This window comes from Juglans microcarpa x Juglans regia, chromosome 5D (genome assembly GCF_004785595.1).
Source record: "Juglans microcarpa x Juglans regia isolate MS1-56 chromosome 5D, Jm3101_v1.0, whole genome shotgun sequence".
Lineage (NCBI taxonomy): Eukaryota > Viridiplantae > Streptophyta > Magnoliopsida > Fagales > Juglandaceae > Juglans > Juglans microcarpa x Juglans regia.
Window position 1 is genome coordinate 10,150,261 of NC_054602.1, and position 23,637 is coordinate 10,173,897.

The 23,637-nt window shown below is 37.1% G+C and overlaps 2 protein-coding genes across 6 annotated transcripts; both read left to right on the forward strand.

The window, feature by feature from the left end:
• The first annotated feature begins 1,132 nt into the window (after positions 1–1,132).
• LOC121264501 (sister chromatid cohesion protein PDS5 homolog A-like) lies at positions 1,133–19,666 on the forward strand. Of its 2 annotated transcripts, none has more exons than XM_041167704.1 (33): positions 1,133–1,369; positions 6,111–6,314; positions 6,423–6,604; positions 7,205–7,331; positions 7,476–7,694; positions 7,793–8,009; positions 8,151–8,296; positions 8,408–8,553; positions 9,712–9,861; positions 9,979–10,027; positions 10,112–10,303; positions 10,696–10,878; positions 10,965–11,119; positions 11,201–11,327; positions 11,485–11,634; positions 11,749–11,808; positions 12,014–12,150; positions 12,306–12,423; positions 12,556–12,693; positions 12,818–13,014; positions 13,545–13,707; positions 13,830–13,979; positions 14,705–14,785; positions 14,879–15,544; positions 15,647–15,754; positions 16,617–16,696; positions 16,991–17,042; positions 17,194–17,280; positions 17,374–17,411; positions 17,597–17,659; positions 17,746–17,897; positions 18,718–19,097; positions 19,188–19,666. In XM_041167704.1, the coding sequence occupies exons 1-33, from the start codon at positions 1,277–1,279 to the stop codon at positions 19,236–19,238; spliced, it is 5,061 nt and encodes a 1,686-aa protein (XP_041023638.1). In that variant the 5' UTR covers positions 1,133–1,276; the 3' UTR covers positions 19,239–19,666. The 2 variants fall into 2 exon arrangements, with proteins under 2 accessions (XP_041023638.1, XP_041023637.1); XM_041167703.1 differs by having other exon boundaries at positions 1,134–1,369; positions 18,670–19,097.
• A 458-nt stretch (positions 19,667–20,124) lies between these two features.
• LOC121264502 (protein C2-DOMAIN ABA-RELATED 11-like) lies at positions 20,125–23,340 on the forward strand. Of its 4 annotated transcripts, none has more exons than XM_041167707.1 (4): positions 20,125–20,266; positions 21,153–21,309; positions 21,911–22,006; positions 22,875–23,340. In XM_041167707.1, the coding sequence occupies exons 2-4, from the start codon at positions 21,199–21,201 to the stop codon at positions 23,169–23,171; spliced, it is 504 nt and encodes a 167-aa protein (XP_041023641.1). In that variant the 5' UTR covers positions 20,125–20,266; positions 21,153–21,198; the 3' UTR covers positions 23,172–23,340. The 4 variants fall into 4 exon arrangements, with proteins under 4 accessions (XP_041023641.1, XP_041023640.1, XP_041023639.1 ...); XM_041167706.1 differs by lacking the exon at positions 20,125–20,266 and adding an exon at positions 20,311–20,408; XM_041167705.1 differs by lacking the exon at positions 20,125–20,266 and adding an exon at positions 20,469–20,613.
• The last annotated feature ends 297 nt before the right edge of the window (positions 23,341–23,637 follow it).

Genomic DNA, 23,637 nt, shown 5'->3' on the forward strand with positions numbered 1-23,637 from the left:
AACTTCTTTGGAGAAAATTCTCTCTGTTGACAACTTAAAGAAATGTTGTATTATAGTATTTGATTGATATTGTATGTGTAAAAGAGTGGGTAATCCGTCGATCATCTACTAGTGCATTGCAAAATTGCCACAACTTTGTGGAATGATTTTTTTATTAGGGTTGGTGCAACTTGGGTGATGTTAAGAATGGTGATTGACCTTTTAGTTTCATGGAGAGGTCTTCAAGGCACTTCTTTTATTGGTGCAAATTGGAAGATGGTTTTGATATGTTTATGGTAGTGTCCTTGGAGGGAGGAAAGATCCAAATTACGGAATTATGAGCAGTCATTGGATAAAATTAGAATTTTCTTTTTTAACATATTGTTCCAATGGTTGATTGTAATTGATTTTAATGACATGACCATTCATGAGTTTCTTGTATCACTAGAATATCACTCTAGGTGTTACTCTTGAATATGACCCGTGTATTTGGGCTTTGCCTATTCTTATGATCAATAAAATTTTATTTGTTGATAAAAAGAAATAAAAAATTCTATTAATCATTTTCATACCATACATCATATATAATTTTAAAATTTTTAATTATTTTCCTTGCCAAATATATAGTGTATGGATGATGAATACAAGAACTCAATTAATTTAAGAGAAATAAAACCAAAATGAAACTCATGAACGTTGCCAATTTGCCTTTATTATCTCGGAGAAGAAAATTGAAAAAAATTTAGGGAGGTTTGGATAATGAGTTAAGATAAGATAAATTGAGATGAAAGTTGAATAAAATATTATTAGAATATTATTTTTTAATATTATTATTATTTTAAAATTTAAAAAAATTAAAATATTTATTATATTTTATACAAAAATTTAAAAAATTATAATAATCCGATGGAATGAGTTGATATAGTCTGGAGACTTTTGTATTCAAGTGGCTTGGTTCTAGTTCATTAAAGTCGCATAAATTCGGGCGGGGCGTAAGAGAAAATTAGATAAGTTAGAGGCGCATCGGGGCAAAAAACCCAACTGAGAGTCTGAAAGAGGTAGAAGCCGAAATATCGGATAGATAATATCCACTTGTAATTTGTAAAGTCAGCATCTCGTGAAATTTCGTTTTATATTTGGTAGGTCGTTTCGCACGCTTACTAGTTACTTGTTCGAAACACGAAAGCCCAGAAAGAGAGAGAGACCGAGAGACAGAGAAAAACGAAACCCTCCTTCCAGGCCATGACCGAAGAGCTCGTAAAACCCTTGAACAACACCGTCTGCTAATCCCAAAGAAATGGCTCAAAAAATTCAGCAGCAGCTCAAGGAGGTCGGATCCAAGCTCGAGACTCCTCCCTCTACCAAAGACGCTCTCGTCAGGCTCTTGAAGGTATGCATTCCTCTCTTTTCGCTCCTGCTTCGATTCTTCCAATTCCCTAGCTCCGCTCGTTAGTCCGGTTCCCGTCTGTTTGGTTTCCGAGAGAAGCGAGGAAAAAGACATTTAAGAAAGCGCGAATTTGACTCTCACGTGAACTATTTTGTATTTTCTCTCTTCTCTGAAACAGAATTAGGAAGCTAAATTAATCCAAATATTATGATATTTTTAATTCAACAAGAGTTTTTAATGTTATATGAGCTAAACTGTGTAAAAGTTTACAAATTTAAGTTTATATGTATTCTTTTTATTTTCTACGTTAAACATAAGGTTTTATTGAATTTAGACTTCATAATGTAGAAATTAATCTCTTTGATGGAAGTGGGGGGAGAATTCGTTTAATTAGGGGTTTTCGCACATTGTTCTGAATTCCTTTGATAAATTAAATAGTTGGTATTTATGGTGGAATTTTTTTTGTTTTGGTAATGGGTATTAATTCTTGTAGCTAGCCAAGGCAAACAAAAGAAATGGAGACTCTGAGGCCTGGTTTGCTTTTAAGACTAAAACTCAAAACTTTGAAAACCTCCAATCTCATCGTTACAACTTTTCTAAATCCCCACACAAAATAAAATAAATAATTCAACTTTTTCAAATCCGAAAACAAAAATAATATTAAAAAATATATTCTAACAATATTTTATTCAACTTTTTAACTTTAATTTCAACTCATCTCATCTAATCTTTGAAAACTTCAAATCTTATGTTTTAGGTTTCTGAGGACCAAATTTCTCAACTCAAATTAAGTAGTTATTTGTGGTTAAGATCGTTAAGTGATGATAAACCACTATGAAAGGTGGATTTGTTAAGGTATAAACTCATGATTTTAACATAAATTTGAGCTTGTCTGATCCAAATAAGATTGTTTATGCCAACTGTTCTGGAGTCAAGCTACCCTTGTTTGTGATGTGCAAAGAGATATATAGTATGAGTTAATTTGGAAAAAAGAGTAGTCACTCCCCGGTGGTTTAGGTTTGATTTCTACTTCTAATTATGCTCATTGGAGTGCTTGAGCTGGTAGGTATTTTATCTAGCAAGAGCATAGTAGTCAATTTATGCTTTATACTGTTCTCTTCTTCAAGATCAATGAGCTGTAATACTGTATTAAAATCTTAGTGCTGCAAGCTCAACGAGCATATGTGCTTAGGATTATCTTGACATGAAAATCTATTGGTCAAGCAATTTTTTGTCTGACACAAAGAATAGGGCTCCTAAAAGATATGGTTTGATGGTACCCAAGACTGTCTAGTTTTATTGCCCAGTTTTCATTTAGTGTTTGAGAGTTGTACTGGTGCTTCCATGTATCATACTGATCTCATTAGACTGAAACTTAAGGAGCTCCGTGGTCATTGTACAATAAGTAAATGTTTGGCATAACATAACTTATCGACCCGTGTATGAACAATGATAAGTTTTTCTCTCCGTACGAAGCCTTAACCCGTGTGTGAACAGTGAGTCGAGAGAAACCCCAACCCTCCTATCCCGCCGCCACCCCGCACCCACCATCGATCGGAGAGGGACTATGCAGTCACAGACGAGGCCGACGGGCCCTGGCGTCCTCGCTGAGGGCTGACGGGCGTCAGTTCCTTGCAAGCGAACACTTTCTTTGTTCTTCTTTGCCAGCGTCGGTCGCCGTACACTTTGAATCCGTCACAGACCTGAACGACAGACCTAGGCGACTCCGTTGTGGGGCCTTCGATGTCGGTCCTTCTCCGGCGACCGGGAATTTTCTGCTGCTTTGCCGTTACCTCCTCTGGCGAACTGCAATTTGAGCCTTTTCACTAGCCACTGCTACAAACTGTTTCGACAGACTTCTGTGACCACATTGTGGGCCTTTGACGTCGGTCATCCTCCGGCAACTGGAAGTTTTCTCCGTTAACTCAAGGATTTTTTGCAAGAAAATCGGTTAACTCAGGGCCTCCAACATATCTTCGTTTTTTACCTTAAGAGGATGAAGCGAGAGCAGTAGGGAGGGAGCAGTGGGCACATATTTTCAGTGGGTTTTGACAATGACGATGAAGCACGATGTGGTTTCGTCCCAGTTGGAAGGTGAGGTGGTTGAAAGTGGAATAAAAAACTTTCGTTTTTATGAAAGAGGGTGGAAATATCTTTCGTATTTCTAAACGTAGTAAAAAGATAGCTAAGTTAATGTGTCTAGGGGGGACGACAGCTTCGTGGGTGGCTAAGGGGATTGAGGATTGCTTAGAACTTAACTGCCATGAAGGCTTCAGAGAGCTAAGGATGGGTAATGGAGTTTTTAGCATTCAACATCATATTAGTGCAAGGGGCAGTTTTCTGCAGCTCTCAAAATTCTGAAATGGAATGAAGAAAGGTTTGTTGGTGATTTCGGAGGGCGTAAATGACATTTGATGGAAAGGCTTTCTGCAGTCCATTCTAAGTGTCACTGAATCCAAAGCTACTACTCAAAGTGGGGAGTTTGTTGATGGAAAAATAGTGGGAAGACCTTCCTTAATCAAATGTGCTTCGTACGCAACGGTGTTGAGGTCACTGGCGGGTAGTCAGGCCGAGATCAACTCAGCGGTAGAAAGAAAGGGCAAGGTACTTGTAGGAGACAAAAGACCTAAGGTGACATTGGGAGAGTTGGAGGGGGTCTTGTGGGATGTCAAATCTCAATTGAAGAGAGTTATGGATTATGTAAGAGATCTAATGATTAAAGTCGATAAGGGGCTGGACCTAGTCATGGGTACAAGTGTGCTAGCAAGTGTACTGGAAAGTGTGCAGGCAAAGGGTGTGTCAACGATAGGGTCGTTGGACGCTGTCATCTTTGTTCATGCCAGTGTCACTATGCCTTTTGAGGTAGCCGTAGGGTTTCAAGCACCAATTGCAGATGAAGTTGGTCATTCTGTCTAGGGTTCATTTGTAGTTGAAGACGGGGTCCCTCCGAGTTCTCGAGTATTTTGGAAGAAACAGTCGAGCCTCTTTTAGAAGATGTAAATAGGGTAACAGAAGGTAGTGCTTCCCCTCTTAAGGAAGTAGTAGAGTCGGACAAAGTGGCACGGTAAGGATCGTCGATGGGTGGAGCAAATACACACAATGTTAATGGAGGGGAGGAACTTGTAATGGTAACAAATGGAGGGGACAACAACCATATAGTTGTCGAGTAACCATTTGGCGGGAAGGAAATTATCGATTTGTCAGTGGTGCCTCATGTGGGGAAGGTTTAGAGTCGTGAGTGCAATTGGGTACTGTGGGTGGGGATAATGTTGTTCTCCTGGTTTCTCTTCCTCCGATTAATGATATAGTGGGTTCAACATCGGATTGGATTCTGAATAAAGATAATGAGTTTCTACAAACCCTGGGACTTTCATATAAAACAGGGAGAATATGAAGACCGACTTAAAGCACTACTCATTGCAATCGAGGTGAGCCATGCGCTTAAAACCAAATCTAAATTTAAGAAAAGTAGGGAGTTAAAAGAATCTTTCATGGGCAATCAACTATGATGCTAAGGGAGGTAGCTCAAGTCGAGGGAAGCCTAAAGGGAGGGCTTTGTGAAGACTTTCTTGTAGTGGGATGTTCAGGTAGATGATTAGTTTTACGGAATCTAGGGGATGGGGTCGGGGAGGTGTAACGATAGTTTTCCAATTCGGTCTTGGTGTATTTTGGGTAGGTTTTCATGGGCTTTTGGGTCTTTAGCGGCTTTCTTGTATGGGCTAGGTGTTTTTCTTGTATACGTTCAGTGTACTTGGTTACTTCTATTGATATATATATATATATATATATATAATATTATTACTTGCCAAAAAAAGTAAATGTTTAGCCATGATAATTTGTTGGCTCTTCATTCTATGGTTGCCGCTGACAGCTGAGAATGCTGTTTTTTGTTTGAATTTGGCTGTCATTGGATTGGAAGGATAACTAATCTTTGTTCTTGAGGATATATTTCTGGTTGAGGAAATAATTGTTTCCTAGTTCCAGTAAGACCGTTATAAGATATAACAAAGTGCTATGACAAGGAAGATGCTACAAGTTGCATTTCACTATTGTGGTCATTATATTGAAAGACATGATGTGATAGCTGAGGGGAAAGTAGATATAAATTGTGATAGATATAATGATAGTGTAAAAGCGTCATATTTTCAAATTTCCTCTTGGTGCTTTACCCATGCATAGTAATCAGACAGTCACAAGATATCTATGAAACCGGAATTTCATTCGCTTTTATTTCTCTTATGAAATAAACTTCTGATTTTGTAACTTGAACAACCAAATCTTTTTATCAACTAACTTGCCTGTCTGAAATTTTTTTGATTGGGCTTGTTGAACTGAAACCTACTGCTTGCATGTAAAGCATGTTTTTCTATGACGTCCTGTTTGTTCAGGTCTGCCTGTTTTATTTGTTCTTTTTTTTTTCTTATTTGTGTGTCTAGAAAAATTTAGTCATCTTTTTGTAATTATTAGCTGTCCTATATCATTCTCTAGGTCACTGTAAATATTTGTTTCGAACTTTAGTACTTAAAAACACTTTCTAAATTTCTTTTATCATAGGAGAACGATAGACATAATTCTTCCATTATCTTCAATTCACTCCATTAGATCTTACACAATATTCAGTTAACTCTGTTAGCTGCTGAAAATTGTGAGATTTTAGATAAGTATGAAACTTGTGAAATGTCATATGTGAGGTAGGTTTCTCATTAGGTTAACATATATCATGCAACTTTATGTCAACTTGCAGCAAGCTGCAACATGTCTTGCCGAATTGGATCAATCACCATCAGCTTCAATCTTGGAGTCAATGCAACCTTTTCTTAATTCAATTGTCAAGCCAGAAATGCTAAAGCATCAAGATAGGGATGTCAAGCTTCTAGTTGCAACCTGTATTTGTGAGATAACACGCATTACTGCACCGGAAGCCCCATACGGCGATGATGTTCTGAAGGTGCATTTATTTTATACTTGGCAAGTGATGAAGTTGGTCATGCATGTCCATTTGACCCCTATATTTGAAATTATACTCCCACCTAATTGGTGTTGGGTCTGTTTGCAGGATATCTTTCGCTTGATTGTAAGCACTTTTAGTGGGTTAAGTGATACAAGTGGTCCATCGTTCAGTAGGAGAGTGGTCATCTTGGAGACTCTTGCAAAATATAGGTCGTGCGTTGTAATGTTGGATCTCGAATGCAATGATCTGGTGAATGAAATGTTCACTACATTTTTTTCTGTTGCCAGGTTAGTCTTTCTCCATTATTTTTAATAATTTTGGATCAATTTCGATGGAAGTTCTGCTTTATAAAGATAATGATTTCTGTTTCAATTATCTGGTGGCTGTATATGTCTATGCTGCTTAATGCAAAGTAACTTCTGAAACTGTATATATCTGTGAGAATGGGACATGGACATGTGAACTTTGGAGAAGTCATGGGAAAACCCTGAAACAGCCATCTCTTTCCTTTTTGTGCTAGACTTGACACATTGTACATGTGTATGTGTTAATAGAGGAAAGGAATTGTATGTTTGAATTGAATGATAGATTTTTAACTGGGTGCTGAGCTAAAAGCCTAAAATACGGATTTATAACCAGCTCACGTTAGTCATTTGTCAGTAATATGTTGGAATATGACTCTTTAGATTCATTTAGACTCTTAAATTCCATTATAAACTCTCAAATGGTTAAATCTTTTCTGCAATAGTGGCTGGGTTTTGCAATGAGAGTTCGTGAGTAGATTTGCACTTGCTGTTAGCTTTTTACTACTGCTATTTTTTTAATGAAGTTAGAGTTTCTTCTCCAAATTTAATTTCTGCTTTGCTAAAATTTTGTCTCATGTGCAGTGATGATCATCCAGAAAGTGTTCTGTCATCAATGCAAACAATCATGGTCGTCCTCTTAGAAGAGAGTGAGGATGTCAGGGAGGATCTCTTATTTGTTATATTGTCTATATTGGGTCGTAATAGAAGTGTAAGTACCTCTTTCTCTATGCTAAGATATTGCACTTGGTTGATTTTTTTTTTTGATTATATGTAAGATGCATGTTGCTGCTATAATGTAATTATCTCTTGCAATACTACTTTGGAGTTGATGTTTCTGGAACTTGAATTCCAGGATGTTACTACCGCTGCTAGGAGGCTTGCAATGAATATTATAGAGCAATGTGCAGTAAAACTTGAAGCTGGCATAAAACAGTTTCTTATATCATCAATATCAGGAGATAGTGAGTCGGTGAACAGTGATATTGACTACCATGAAGTTATTTATGATATATATCGTTGTGCTCCGCAGATCCTATTCGGAGTTGTCCCATACCTTACAGTAGAGCTACTGGTAATTACTGATTCAGCAGCCTATGTTTCTGTGCTTTCTCTATTTAATGTTATTTAATGATGACAAATGCTTCTGTGTTCCAATTTCAACATCTGCAGACTGATCAGCTAGATACACGTTTAAAAGCTGTGAAGTTAGTTGGAGACCTGTTTGCTCTGCCAGCTGCTGCTATCTCTGAAGCCTTTCAGCCAATCTTTTCCGAGTTTTTGAAGAGGTTGACTGACAGAGTTGTTGAGGTTCGAGTGTGTGTCCTTGAACATGTCAAGAGCTGTCTTCTGTCTGATCCATTAAGAGCTGAAGCTCCACAAGTCATTTGTAAGTGAATTTAATTGATTTTCCAATATACATTAATCTAACATGTACTTATCAGAGAACATCCACAAACTCCAATCTATCCACTGACTTCGATCTATCAGAGAACATCCACTGACTTTGATCTTGGTCTACATTTTGTAGCTGCACTTTGTGACCGGCTGTTGGACTTCGATGAAAATGTTCGACAACAAGTTGTAGCTGTAATCTGTGATGTGGCATGCCATACTCTAAATGCTATTCCGCTTGAAACTGTAAAACTTGTAGCTGAGCGCCTTCGGGACAAATCTGTACAAATTCTCTCCCTTATCTCCCTTTGTGCTTATTTTTTTTCCCTTTCTTTTCAAACTACCTAGAAATTGTTGTTGGTATTCCAATATTTTCTTACTCTGAATTTCCAGCTGCTTGTTAAAAAGTATACCATGGAGAGGTTGGCTGAGATATACAAGGTCTATTCTGTGAAGTTCTCTGATAGGTCAATCAATCCTGATGATTTCGATTGGATTCCTGGGAAGATTTTGAGATGTTTTTATGACAAAGATTTCAGGTAAAATATTAATTTCCCATGCTGCACAGGTCTTTTTTGGTCGTCTGCTTTTTAATGGTATTTAACATCAAGCAAGGGGAAGCCATCTTGGTTTCCAATTTTCAGTTGATATGAATGAAGTATTTATCTGCTGTGAACATCACTAGTGGATTATGATAATATCATCTTGTGAGGTTCTAGGAACACTAGTAGTTAGTAAAATATAATATTATTACTTATTAAAAAAGAAGAAGTAAAATATAAGTAATTACAGGAACAAAGTTTCATCTACTCTTTTGGTTTCATCTGTTTAGACTGTTACATATACCAGTAATAGATACCAGGAGACCTTTTAGTAGTCTGTTCAGTAAATCCATGAGTATTGCGTAAAGGAACTAAATCAAGGTTGGCCCATTAGTTAATCCTGGTGTGAAAGTTGTCGTATATTAGACAGTCTGGTTCAACTTAGACGCCGGGACTTGCCTTTGTTAATTTCCCTCATTCTAGGATTCATTTGGAGATTCACCTTTTGGCAAAAGTGAAATTTCCATTTTTATTCAAGCATGAATTAACTGCCTTGGTTTCTGTCAATGAAAAGGTTGGAATAACTTAAATTTTCTTTGGCTTTGATTTAGAATATGAAGCATCATAGTGACAGAATCTTGTATGTGTTGATTTTCCTAATATTCTCATCTGAAAAGAAATGATTTAAGAAGAAGAAGGCTGTAATATAAGAACTATAGTGATGTTAATTTCCTAGGCTAATGTGAATCCTGTAAAGAGATCCATTCGTGCTTGTAGTTGCATGAAAATATTGTGCCTGCTAATTTGGAAATGTTTTTAGCTATAAGGGGGCAGGGATGTGTGTATACCCTATGGACAGGTCATTCTTTAACTATTGTGTCTATTTTGTAATCCTATATTTGGCTTTTTGAAAAGGGCATAAAAGATTTTCCATTGTCGTCATTGGGATGCAGGCTGCTTGTATTTTCTCTTGTTGTGAACTACAAGTAGTACAGATGTATATTAACTAATTGAAATGGTAGTAGTAGCTATCACTTTATATGATTTGGTGCTGAGAAGTGGGCCAAAATTATTCGCTCCATGAGTGTCATTATTAATGCAAAATTTGTTTCTTTTTGATGAGTGTTCATGTTCTTAATTACTTAAATTGTTCAGATCAGATATAATTGAGTCTGTTCTGTGTGGGTCTCTACTCCCAACCGAGTCCTCCATCAAAGATAAAGTTCAACATTGGGTAAGAGTTTTCTCGGGATTTGATAAAGTGGAGGTGAAGGCCCTTGAAAAGATACTGGAGCAGAAACAAAGGTAACCTTTGTTTTAACATTGGGCAATTCAATGTGACTTTTGATAGACCTCCAAATATTTCAGTTTTGATTTTGATGCATTGTGGACTGATTTGGGGGATTTTCTCTTCCATTGTAGGGTACAACAAGAGATGCAGAGGTATCTGTCTCTTAGGCAAATGAATCAGGTTTGTAAACATTGAAAGTTAGAAATTATTGAACTTTTACGAGCACTATCAAAATCAAAGTGATTAAGTGTCATTCAAATACAGGACGGTGATGCTCCTGAGATCCAAAAAAAAGTCCTTTTCTGCTTCCGAATTATGTCTCGCTCGTTTGCTGATCCTGCAAAGGCGGAAGAGAATTACCAGATTCTTGATCAATTGAAAGATGCTAATATATGGAAGATTTTAACAAATCTAATTGATCCAAACACTAGCTTCAATCAAGCTTGTACTTCCCGGGTATGAGTTACGTTACTGAGTAATACCTTGGATTCTAGAACTGGTTTTGTTCAGGCCACATGGTTGGGAGGAAATGGGCAGGCAGGGAATTGGAGGCCCTTGGTTTAATCTCCTGTTCTTGATTTTTATTGGACTTCATCTACCACTTAAAATATGCGAATGGAAATCCGTAATGATTTGAAGTTCCCTAATATTATAGCAGCTAAGAGGGATAAGAAGTGAATATGCTAATTCGAACTCTGTCGAGGACTAATTTCAATCTCATGAAACTCACTGATGTTCACCGTGATTAAAACCTTGGGAAGCTACATGTTGCTTTTTATTTAATGGTTTCAATATTACAGATGAAAAAAAAATAATGGTTTCAATATTATATTTTCATTTCCTTGTAGGATGATTTGCTGAGGATACTTGGCGAGAAACATCGACTATATGATTTTTTGAGCACTCTCTCTGTTAAGTGTTCTTATTTGCTTTTCAACAAGGAGCATGTGAAAGAAATACTCCCGGAGGCTGCCACACAAAAATCTTCTGGAAATACACGAAATACTCAATCTTGCATGAACATACTAGTGGTAGAGAAGCACCATTCCCACATTTCTTGTCTTATATGGAGAAATTTTTATGGAGATAATGTTAATACTTTTGTGAACAATTCCAGATTCTTGCACGCTTTAGTCCATTGCTTCTTGGTGGGGCTGAAGGGGAATTGGTAAATTTTCTTAAAGATGATGATGAAATAATAAAAGAAGGCGTTTTGCATGTTCTAGCTAAAGCTGGTGGTACCATCCGAGAACAACTAGCAAGTTCATCGAGGTGCAACTTTTGTAATTTTTGACTTGTTATACCAAGTTCTACATGTATCACGTTCGTTATGTTTTTGTTGTTTACATGCAGTTCCATAGATCTTATATTGGAGAGGCTATGTTTAGAAGGCAGTCGAAGACAGGCCAAGTATGCTGTACATGCGCTGGCAGCCATAACAAAGGATGATGGACTCAAGTCACTTTCTGTTTTATACAAGGTTTGTTTTATTTTTGACTGAGTAAACACTGATTGATTAATTCTTGACAGGGATATGCCTAATCTTTAATGCATCACCTGTAGATCTCCTTGGCTCAGCAATTTCAATGTGTACTTTTGATATTTGCAAAAGCTGATGTTTCTTCCTCAATTTGCAGAGACTTGTGGATATGTTGGAGGAGAAGACGCACTTGCCTGCTGTTCTACAATCTCTAGGGTGTATAGCAGAGACTGCAATGCCGGTTTTTGAAACTAGAGATAGTGAAATTGAAGATTTTATAATAAAAAAAATTCTTCAGTGCAGTAATGTATGTCTTGTAGGATCCACTGAACTTGTGTCGTTTGGTAGTTCTTATAATTAGTTTTCATTTGTATGTGCCTTACTTTTTTTTTTAATGTATATGCGTTCTTTACTGTTTCAGAAAGAAGCAGATGATACAAAAGCATCTTGGGATGACAGAAGTGAACTTTGTTTGTTGAAGGTTGGCCATTTTGGGGAGAATTGTATTTCAGTTCTTTTTTTTTTTTTTTTTTTGTTTCAAAATAGTAAAGTAGCATGAATAAAATGTTTTGCTTGATAGTATGTCCAGGATTATAATCTTCTCCCATTTTCATCATTCAGTATCTTCAAGATTTGCTTAGCCCCTCTCTCCCCTGCCCCTTTCTGCTCTTTTTTGGCTTCTGCAGATATTTGGAATCAAGACACTGGTTAAGAGCTATTTACCTGTTAAAGATGCCCATGTTCGTCCTGGCATTGATGGTCTTCTGGATATTCTTAGAAACATACTTTCTCTTGGGGAGATATCAAAAGATATAGAATCAAGGTAATATTAGCACTGGGGAGCATTTCTCAAATAACATTACGTTCTTTCTGCCATTTACTTAGAATTTAGCTTGTTTTTTCTAGTGTGATTTGCTTTAAAAGTCTAGTTGTTTTATGAAACATGAAATTTCATGTTTAAGTTTTTCCATCTTACAGTTTAGTTGATAAGGCTCATTTGAGGCTTGCTTCTGCAAAAGCGGTACTTCGTCTGTCAAAGTACTGGGACGAGAGGATACCTGTTGATATCTTTCACTTAACTTTGATAACATCAGAGGTGAACTCCTTCACTTTAAAGTTTCTCTGGGATAGTCTTTTCTTTTTCAAAATTATAATGGCAATAAAAGTTTCAGTTTTCAGAATGGTGTAAAAGTAATGGACTTATTTTTGCCTGCTACTGATCTTGTAGATTAGTTTCCCTCAAGCTAAAAAACTATTCCTGGGCAAGGTCCATCAGTATATAAAGGATCGGCATTTGGATGCAAAATATGCGTGTGCATTCTTATTTAATAACATCATTGGATCCAAGCCACCAGAGTTAGAAGAGGTATATTGGCTAGAGTGGATTGATTTGTAGTTGCCATGTTCCATTCAAGTGCATGCTATGCATGTCATAATGGCTTGATTTGTGTGATTTAGTTGGCAGGATTTTTATTTTGTTTACTACGCAGGAGAAACAAAACCTTGCTGACATTATTCAAATGTATCACCAAACAAAATCTCGACAAAGCTCTATGCAATGTGATGGAAATTCCTTAACATCATATCCTGAATACATCCTCCCATACTTTGTTCATGCTCTTGCTCATCATTCATGTCCTGATATCGATGAATGCAAGGATGTCAAAGCATTTGAACTAATATACAGGTATATTTATTTTGCATTTATTTTATTCTACCTTGTGATACACACCCTCTGCCCTGTTCTTGTTGGAGGAGGTGCCATTTTAAATAAACCTCATGGGTCTTGTGACAGAGTTATGTATTTCATGTGTGTTAGAATTAAGGGAGAATCAGAAGGAAGAATACTGTACCCCAAGACATTGTAATCTCTTGATTCTTTATGCTATGGAATTAGATGGTTCTTTTTGGTAGGTCTGTTCTTTCACGTGGTCACCTTTGTATGCTGTATATGTGCATTTTCTGTACACTAACAAGAATTGTATGTTCTTGCCAATTATCTGTTTATTAATTTCATTGAGCAAAAACTTTTATATGCTTCTTGCCTTAAACTTATGCAATGTTAATGAACATTCGTATCACCAATTCGTCCATTTTCATCAATATATGTGAGTGGCATCTTCTTAACGTTCGACTGATTGTTACAATGCAAATCAGTGTGAACTATTCTTGCATGTGTTGTAAATGTGCATTTTTACACTACTCTATATTCTTCAGGCAATTGCACTTAATTATTTCCATGCTGGTGCATGGAGATGAAGATGCTAAAGCAGAAGCTAGTACCAACAATGAGAAGGAAATTGAAAGTATTTCTGTTATTGTCTCTATATTCCAAAGTATCAAGTGCTCTGAGGATATAGTTGATGCAGCAAAATCAAAGGTATTAACTCTTGACTGTTATTCAGTTATTTCATCAAAACCAAAATGGAAGTGAAAAAAATTTCAGAACAACGAAAGGAAACATAACTCCTAGCTTACCTGTATTTCATATGGAATTGTCAGAATTCACATGCTATCTGTGATCTTGGGATTTCAATTGCCAAGCGCCTAGCCCCAAAGGAGGATGACTTGAAGCAAGAGTTGAATGTGTTGATCCCTATGCCCTCTATGCTGTACAAATTGTATGAAAAGAAAGAAGGGGATGACTTTGTGGTAAATTCTGCGAAGAGTTCATTTTTCTCATTTGATCTAATGCGTATAGAGTGCTTGATGAGGATAAACTTGCTTATTCCTTGTCATATATATTTGGTTGCTGAATGCATTTTGTTGTGGTACTCATGCCTGGCTTGATATCGTCTCATATTTTTCCCAATTATGATGAATTTTTTTTTAATTTTTTTTTCATGTTGCAATTTTGACTTGCAAATCTTAACAAAAAATTTTGACTTGCAAATCTTATCAAAAAATTTTGACTTGCAAATCCTGCACTACTTGAATCCTTGATGTCACTGGATGTCGATTTTGCTAAGAGGTCTCTTGTAGCGCTGTAATTAGGCTATGATGGCAGATCTATCCATGTATAGATGTGTGTGCATGGTTAAGTGTGCCATGTAATGGCTGAATTTGGGTGTAGATGTAGCCTTGCTTAGTTTTGTGACATGGAGTTGGATGTGTGGGTATAAGGAACATATTTTAGTTTTTTTTTAGTCAAAACAGAATTATCTGGATGCTTTGAAGGAAAAAAGCATTTGTACCATATGTACACGAAGTCAACCCCTTCTGAGTTCTAACCCTTGTAAAATCTGCCTCATTTTTAGTAAATACAGTCCTTAATTCTTAAATTTACTTAAATTAATTATCTTTATAAAAATGGGAAGTTTGCCTTTTTTTTTTTTTTAAATATAATGTCCATTAATGCCATTTCTTGTATTCAATAGGCCAGTGTGGGGCAAACATGGTTGGCTGATGAAAACATCTTGACTCACTTTGAGTCACTTAAGTTGGAAACTGATGAAGAGGTATGCTTTGTCAATCAATAACACTTTGGAAATCTTTGGTTGTATGTTGTGCATCTTGCATCTTTTACTAAAATATTGTTTTGATCACTTCAGGTGTTTTCTGAAGTAGCTCAGGATGAAGAACTGAAACATGGTGAAATAGATGGAAATGAATTGCCTCTGGGGAAAATGATAAAACGCATAAAATCTCAAGGGACCAAGGCTAAAAAGGTGAAAAAGAACAAGTCTTCACCAGCTGAAGCAAAAAATGCTGAAAATGATGTTGATATCTTGAAGATGGTGAGGGAAATAAACTTTGATAACTTGGGTATGTCTAGTAAATTTGAATCAAGCAATGGTCATGAATATTCTCCTGGTAAGAAAAGCAAAACAGATCTGAAGCATGAAAAAGGTAAAAAGAGAAAAGCTAGTGATGCAGCATCTGTAAAGGTACCGAAACGTCCTAGGTCATCGTCAGCTCACGGTGGTTTCAGATCTCCAGCAAGTACTTCAAAAACTCGTTTAAGAGATTCAGGGGATGATTATCATAAAGCAGAAATTTACTCATTTCAATCCATTGAGACAGATCCAGACATTAGCCCTGATACGGAAGGAAAAATTTCTTTCCAGAAGAAAATGGCTGAAGGTACTGAGTCAGACTTGGTATCTTCCATTCGAAAGAAACTGAGCTTCTCAGCAAAACTTAAAGGAAAATTCCCTGACCGTGATCATAATGAAGAGTTAAATGAATTGGGAGAAGCCAATGAGAGTGACATGGAGGTGAGCTCTACTACTGTTTAATCTGCTTTAAGAGTTTCTAAACCTAATATCCTGGTAGTCTAATAGTGAAGATATCCACTGTTTTTCTTCCCTCAATTGCAGAAGCCTATGGTGCTGACAGAGACTGATAAAATTGACACTAGTAATGTCAAGTCTCCCACCGGGTCTAGCAGGAAGCGGAAAAGGAGAAGCATTGCAGGATTGGCGAAGGTCATTAATCTCTCTACTTCCTTCCTGATCGATATTCTTTGTCGTTATCTTGTTAATTCAAATCTATATGCTATATATGAGTCTGCTTCTATTTTGTCCTTTCATACAACCCCGCAAAGGAGTGATGTCATCCTAGAGCCTTGTAGGATGCAGTTAGGAAGAGTGTGTTTCTATTGGTTGCCCATGATATGCTTTTTTCTCCGTTCATCCATTCTCTTTTTTCTTTCTTTTACTTTTTATCACTCCCAGTTTCTGAAAAGGTGTGATTATCATGTATTTGCCCATAATAAAAGTGATTGTGACCGTCAAGACTAAAATGAAACAAAAGGCACGAACTAGGATAGTTATGTATGGGTCTCAATAAACTGTTTTAGATATCTGTCCTAGCTACGTATTTCTCTTGTATACGTCCTGTGTACATGGGCTATGCCTATTTCCTTTATGAATAAAAATTCTTGATTGCCTATAAAAAAAATATATCCTACTTCTATCTTCTATTTTTAGCATCTTATAATGAACACTTTTCCAACTGGACTTGCATTGGAGTACTAAGAAATTTCACATCTCTGTCTGTCTCTCTGTCTCTGTCTGTCTCTCTCTCCATGGTTGCTCAGATATCATGCTACTAGGTGAATGGATTTCGTACGCATGTTTGCTGTAATCTCATATCTTAAACCATGGTCCTGCCACCATATCTCAGAAACTATAATCTATGTTTCTTTTTCATTCCCTCAAGTGATATTTCATGTATATTATACTTCTGTTCTTCTGTATTTAAGGTTTAACTGTTTACTGTATATAAGTAATGGACAGCTTCCCTAGTAGCATTCATTATTTAACCTGATATAAATTTCCTCCACAGTGCACATCGAAGGCTGGTGGACGGGATATCGAAGACTTGATTGGTTGCAGAATAAAAGTTTGGTGGCCTATGGATAAGCGGTGAGTCTTCTTTTGATCTTTATGCTGCAAAACAAGAAAAGTAAAAGAGCTTGAGGCCATACCTAGTATGCCTCACACCCAGAGAACACATGATCACTGGTACTTGCCATCAGATCCGGAATTATGCAAATCTTTTAATTTTAGCTGTAATTGTCATTCGAGGGCCAAACCTTTTTATTGAGGACATCGTTCTGGCCATTTCTCCTTTCTGCACCTCTTGTTGATGGCCAAACTCTTCTCCTTTCGATTTTAGCCCACATATTCGTCGTGATCTCTCATTGTCAAAATTTCCAGGTTTTATCAAGGCACAGTTAAGTCTTATGATCCTTTAAAAAGGAAGCATGTGGTAAGCTGCACCTTTCCCTCTTCCTCTCAGAATCTTGGGATTTGTTTACACCAACATTTTTTTACTTTAATTGTCATCCAATACGTTTCACTCTTATTTACTTCACAAGAATCCCATCACACAAGTTTCATACACTGATGTCATATGTAAGGTATTATACGATGATGGAGATGTGGAAGTTCTCCGTTTAGAAAAGGAGCGCTGGGAGCTGATTGACAATGGTCGCAAGTCTTCAAAGGTTGATATTCTTTAACATTCTTTCCTCTAGCTATTTGTTTATTTTTTCTCAGCAAAGAATGATTTCTGACCCATTTTATTTTACAATAAACAGAAGATAAATTCATCAAATGGCCCCCCTTCAAAAGAAGTGTAAGTGTTGCCTTTGTGATACAACATGTAAAGTATCTTCTTTCTCCAATCATAAAATTAATTGTTTCGAGAGGAGAACCTGTATCTGTTTGGTTTCACTCCAATATTTGTCTCTACCAGCATCAACATGGTTCCAGCCTTTGTATGCTATCTTCATATCATCATTTCTTTTCATTCCTTGACAGGTCACCGAGGAAGAAGAGTAAAAATTCAGGTCGTTTGCATTCGACGAAGGGATCAATTAAGACGTGAGTGAAAACCTTGCATTCCAGGTGCATTTTTTCAAGTTAAGGTTACATATCTAGGATATAAATTCAGTTATCTTTTTCTTCAGTGTTAAAGGGAAAAGAACTCCAAAGAGAAATTTGAAGCATGGGCAGAAGGATATATCAAAAAGTGACTTGGGTGAGGCTGAGGACAAAGGGCATTCTGATATATTAAATCCTGAACCCACCACAACGTCCAAAGCTGATGAAGTGAACTCAGGTGATGTATCTCATCTGCTTCTTGTATCCAATAAAGAAGTTTGGACCAAATGGCATCTCCTTCCCCAATCAAGAAGGGGTGGAGGGTAATGTTTTGGGTTCAATCTTGTTTCCCTTGTTTATAATGCACTAGAAAGCTTTCTAAAGTTTTTTTTAGGGGGGAGGAGGGTTGGAAAATGAACGAACTTTATTGCATTTTTGGTGATGTATCAAGCGGATTATTTTCACTGAATGGTTCATTATATGTAGAATACTGGTACTGGAACTGGGTAGAAAAAGACTTAGACATCTGATGAAAACACAAAGGTGCACAAGTTCATTATTTATTTACAAACTTGGCTGCAAACATATACTCTTTTGAGTAAATATGGACGCATTCTTAGGCAATTAAAAGAAAAACATCACATCACAGATGGTGGGCATTGAGATTGTCTAGTGTAATTCTTTAATTTACTTTAACATGGCGCACATGCTGGATAATAGTGAAATGGATTTTGAGCTCTTTGGAATGGCTTACTTTAGCTTCAAACTTAACCCATATGATCTAATGATGTATATTACACTGAGCTATTGGGGCAAATGCTTTCCGATATATGATGCGTAACATATTTTCATTTTACCAAGTTTATGTTTGAAATAAGCATGAGAAAGTGGGCACATTTCTCTGGATTTTATTTATTTATGTTATTTCATTCAAGTTCTTTGTTTTGCATTCCAGATTTATGAAACTTGAGCAGGTTCTTGGTATTTAAATTCAAATGTATTTGTTCTAGATAATTCGGAAGGGGAACAGACTGAAAGATTGGATGAAAACCTAACAGATAAGGAGGAATCTGAGAAGGAAATGAAGTCAGTTTCAAAGACAAAACGATTGGAAGATGCAGAGGAGAGCCCACATCATACAGATGAATCTGATGGAGAAGAAATTCCTGATTTTGAGGGGAGAAGTGCTGAAGATATTGGGAGTGTGCCCCAAGATAGTAAAACTGGCGATGAAGAGAACTCTTGTTCAGAAGATAAAGAAGCAGATGAATCAAGCAGTGCTGTAAAAGAGGGAGAGGGAGCTAATGAAGATGGAAAATCAGATTCAGAAGGAAGTCAAGAAACCAATAGAAGCATTCCCACAAAGCAGGGGAAACCCCAGATGAAGTCTTCAAATCCTTCCCGTGTTTGGCATGAAGTTTCTGATGATGAGCCTCTTGTATTATCTCCACCCCGTACTTTCTAGTATAAATTTTTTTTTCAGCTATATCTGCGTGCATTACAAAATTTTGGCTCTTATCAAATGCAGATGAAGTGGAAGCATCGAGCCGGGAAGAGAGGCTCGAGACGGCTTGGCTAAGTAGTGTGGCCATAATAGGCTAGCAGTGAGCTTTCCAAGAATTCACCGAGCGGCGGTGCCATGGCGGGTTCCAGTACCTTCTGTTTAGTTTATAGGCGCCAAGGGTAAAGAAGATTAATGCCATTCAATTGTGTAAACAGACTAATAAACGTAGAAAGTAGTTTCCTGGCAGCCATGTGTAGAATGTAAAATAGCAGCAGACATTGTCACGTTTAGGTAACCAGTGTTAGTTAGAAAGTGGGGGGGATGATTTCAACAAATGACCGTGCTAGTGGTAGATAGATGGGTAGGTTGTGGCATGTAATTTTATGAGGTGTGGTGCATCTCTTTTTGATCGTTCCTGATCCTGATTGATGAATTTGATGGGCCACAAGTACAGTTTACACTTGGGAATAGATGTATCAGTATGTCGATATATTGCGTTATAATCTTACTGTTACTCCCATTTTCAGGCTGCTTTCTCGTTTTATTTTTCACGTTTTTCGTCGCAGCAAATAACATGTTCTCAATACTATGACGGATCCTCTTGTCCGAAAAATAGATTCTCTTCAGGTCAATTGAAGAGGGTCAGAAAAGGCTGCTGAATTGGCTGTCTAACTATCAAATGTCTTTTTATAGAATGCAAACTCAATATCTACCACCTAATACTAACATAAGGATGTTTTGAGATGGGTGTTTACTTTAACCTTTAGGCTTTTGACTGAACAATGAATTTCTTCAAAACAAAATTTTCTAATAATTCTTATCGTTTAACTAACGGTAGATAGATGGGTTTGGAAGAGACAGAGAGCCCTGGATTAAAGTTCAAATATCTTGTTTGGAACATAAACTAAGAATGAGATTTGAGCTTTGAATAAAATCCAAGTTGGATTTGAAGTTTGAATAGCCCAAAATCTTTCATTGGATTTCCAATTCTATTTATTGAAAAAGTTTTACACTCGTTAACTTAAAATAGTGTTAAGAGAGTCAGATTTCAATCCGTCCACATTCGGCGTACACGCGCACAGCGCACTGCTTTGCCTTTTCAGGCGAGTGCTCGATCTAGTCAATGTTGTTTACGTTTTTCATTGGACTGTTTAGCCTACCTATTGTTATCTAATCACAATAAATAGATCACCAGCGGCACAGCAAAACCTCCCTTAAGGCCCCCAAAATCTTTTTTGGTTTTCTGTAAGTCGTTTGTTTCAGCTGTTTCTGTTTTCATTTTGGGTTCGTTTGCTTCTCGAACAGGCTACTTATTTTGGTGTTTGCGGAAAGTGGGATTTATCACTCTGTTGTAGAAGTTATTTCAGTTTAGCTATTGGCTTGTGTTCGGTTCTAGTTACCGGGTGTTGTATTCTGGGTGCTGTTGTTTTTCGTCAGAGTTTTGAAGCTTGTACGTAACATGAACCGATAAAGCTTGGGGTTTCTGGTTTCCTAATATATTTGTTTTCATGCAGGCCTCTTATTTTCTTTTCATTTATTGAAAATCTCAACGATTTTCCCTGATTTAAGCTCTCCCTTCACGTTAGCTATCAAAGAAAACTATACAAGGTACTCTCGCGCCCCTGTCCCCCCCCCCCTCCCCCTCTCTCTCTCTCTCTCTCTCTCTCTCTCTCTCTCTCTCGTATATGTATGCATGTTTCATGGTGTATGCCTGGAAGTATGTTGGAAAATTTGCATCTGGGTAGATATATATCCATATATGAGCACCGGCTAAATGACTATTACTTAGGGTGAGTGGTTTTGGTTGGGAGTTGTATCGAGAATGGTATTTTTTAGATTCAAGGCACCTTTTAAGCTCCTCTGAAGTTTTAAGTTTAGGTTTATTAATTTTTTTTAGTTTCCGATTCTCATAATGCTTTGATCCAGATTTGAATTATATGGTTGTTGCATTTTTGAGTTAAAGGCACATTTTGGTATGATGCTTTGCAGTGGTTGGGCGTCTTTTGCGAAGTTTACACATTCATAGGAGCGAATCATGGGAGAGCCTCTGGGGCTGCTAAAAGTGATGGTTGTGCAAGGAAAAAGATTGGTAATCCGAGATTTTAAGAGCAGCGATCCTTATGTGATAGTCAAACTAGGCAGTCAGGTGATTCTGGGATCCAAAATTGGACTATTTCCTATGATGTTTATGGAACACCTTTTCTTTCCTTTTTGCATTTCTGGTACATGTGCATCCTGAAGATCTGAACTATGGTGAATTGAATATATATTCATCTGATAACACTTTGGTATCTCACTTTACTCGAGTGAACCTTGTCGCTTATCTTGTGAGCTCTCTTATTACTATATCCTATATTATATTATCTTTTCACTTGATTCATCATCCTCTAATGGTAAATACACATTCTATGCCATCACATATTGTGTAGTGAAAAAACAGTATGATTTCACAGTTAAAATTTATGGTTTCTTAAGCAAATTACATAGAAAGAAACTTAATCGTTGAAACTATTGAGTTATGAGTTAATGGTATGAATGAAAAGAATGAGGGAAAGAGGCATCAAGGAAAGAATGAGGAACAAGTCATGAAATTTTATATTTATATGCTAAATGTTTGACAAATTTATAGAATATGAATAGCCAAGACCACTTGAGAATTTTCTTGTTATTGAATCCATGTTGGAATCTGTTAAGCTGTTTTTGGTTAATATGATTTTGAACTAACTTATATGTGTTATCTGTATTAGATGGCGAAGACCAAGGTTATCAACAGTTGCCTTAATCCCGTTTGGAATGAAGAGCTAAGTTTCTCTTTCACAGAGCCTGTTGGAGTTCTAAATTTGGTATGATATCCTTTTAAGTGGTGCCTAGATCTATCATATTGAGCAAAAAAAGTGACATGCTTTAAAAACTCAGTCCCTTAAGTTGCGGGTGTGCAATATACCCTCATATTCAAAATTCTCCATTCTTCCAGGGGGGACATAATTGAGCTTCTTGTGTCAAAACTTAAAAATGGAGTTTGCTAAATGGAAATTTGACACCTTTTTAAGTTTCTTGGCATAAAGCATTTCACTAAGGTCCCCAGATATATTTGTAGTCTTAGGTTGTATAAGCTGCTATCTACGTTGTCACCCAAGGTTATTCTTGCTCAGTATTTATTTAATTCATTTCTTCCTTCAGAACTGTGGTCTTGTGTTTTGGTGGAGTGGCATTTTTTTGCTCGGTTGTCTTCTGTAAAAGTGGATACCCTTGTGGAAGAAGGGGGATAAATCCCTAATCTGTTGTCAGGGACATAGACTCTTGTCTAAAACATGTGGTCTTTGCTTGGTTTTTATATTTTTTCCTCCATTTTTTATTCTTAGGTACTGAAACGTGGCGGAAAATGAGAGAAATGGGTTCTTTTTTGTCTGAAAATTAAGGATTATATGGGGAGAGAGAAGATTTGGGAACTTCAGTAGGGTCAGAAGTTCTTTTGAAGTATTATCAGGAGTGTAGCATTTACTGCCTAGCCATTTTTCAACATGATTTCACCTCGGCCCCATTTTAATGATCTGATCATTTTATGTGTTTCCGCAGTTATTTTTCCTGTGTCTTGCTTTGTGTGTAGTTTGTTCCCATAACTTGCTAAGCAATCTTAGTGATGTCAATGACATTGTAACCTTCAGATTTGTGACATCTGACCAAAGTACATTTTTTTTTTTTTTTTTGCAGGAAGTGTACGATAAAGACCGTTTCAAAGCAGATGACAAGATGGGACATGCTCACCTTAGCCTTCAACCAATTGTCTCCGCCGCTAGATTGAGACAGATTCTTGGATTTTCTTCTGGTGAGACAACATTGAGGAAGATAGTCCCGGGCAGTGACAACTGTCTTGCTGGGGAGAGCTCTATCAGTTGTGTAAATGGTGAGGTGGTGCAGAGTGTTTGGTTAAGGCTTTGCAGTGTTGAGTCTGGGGAGATTGAACTGAGCATCAAGTTGATTGATACTACTGCTGCTCCCTCAGGGTAGTTCAGATTCTACGGTTTGCATAGGCTTAGATCTCTAACAAAGTAGGGGGAAGAGGTGAATATACATTTGTAGTTAGGTTTACGTGAACCTCTAACCTCTGGAAGCAGCCGCTAGGCTGAAGTGAAGCCGGGTTTATGGTTTATGCATAATGAGCTTGAAGTTTCTCTCATATGATGGGTCGGCTTCCCCTGTTTTTCCATTTGACTCCACCATATCAATACTACTCTCACTTGCTTCACCGTCTTCAATTCATCTGTTCACTTCCTCGAGCCCTACTACCTTCATCTTCTTCTAAGGCTGCTTGCTCATTTACCATTACAATGGATCAACACTTATTTTATTTTTCTTCTGCCCTACTAGCAGTGCTGCAGGGACCTTCTATCCTAAGTAAAACATTGCACTCATTAATGAAGCAGAATTCAAAACGAATAGCGAAATTGAAAAGTCCCAAAATCAAATAGTAATA

Bases quoted from the DNA above. Each gene is read 5' to 3' on its own strand.
- LOC121264501 (XM_041167703.1), top strand. From the start codon at position 1,277: ATGGCTCAAAAAATTCAGCAGCAGCTCAAGGAGGTCGGATCCAAGCTC. The intron at 10,028-10,111 runs GTTTGTAAACAT...ATTCAAATACAG, and splicing joins CTCTTAGGCAAATGAATCAG to GACGGTGATGCTCCTGAGAT. The intron at 17,281-17,373 runs GTTGATATTCTT...TACAATAAACAG, and splicing joins ATGGTCGCAAGTCTTCAAAG to AAGATAAATTCATCAAATGG.
- LOC121264502 (XM_041167707.1), top strand. From the start codon at position 21,199: ATGGGAGAGCCTCTGGGGCTGCTAAAAGTGATGGTTGTGCAAGGAAAA. The intron at 21,310-21,910 runs GTGATTCTGGGA...TATCTGTATTAG, and splicing joins TAGTCAAACTAGGCAGTCAG to ATGGCGAAGACCAAGGTTAT. The intron at 22,007-22,874 runs GTATGATATCCT...TTTTTTTTGCAG, and splicing joins CTGTTGGAGTTCTAAATTTG to GAAGTGTACGATAAAGACCG.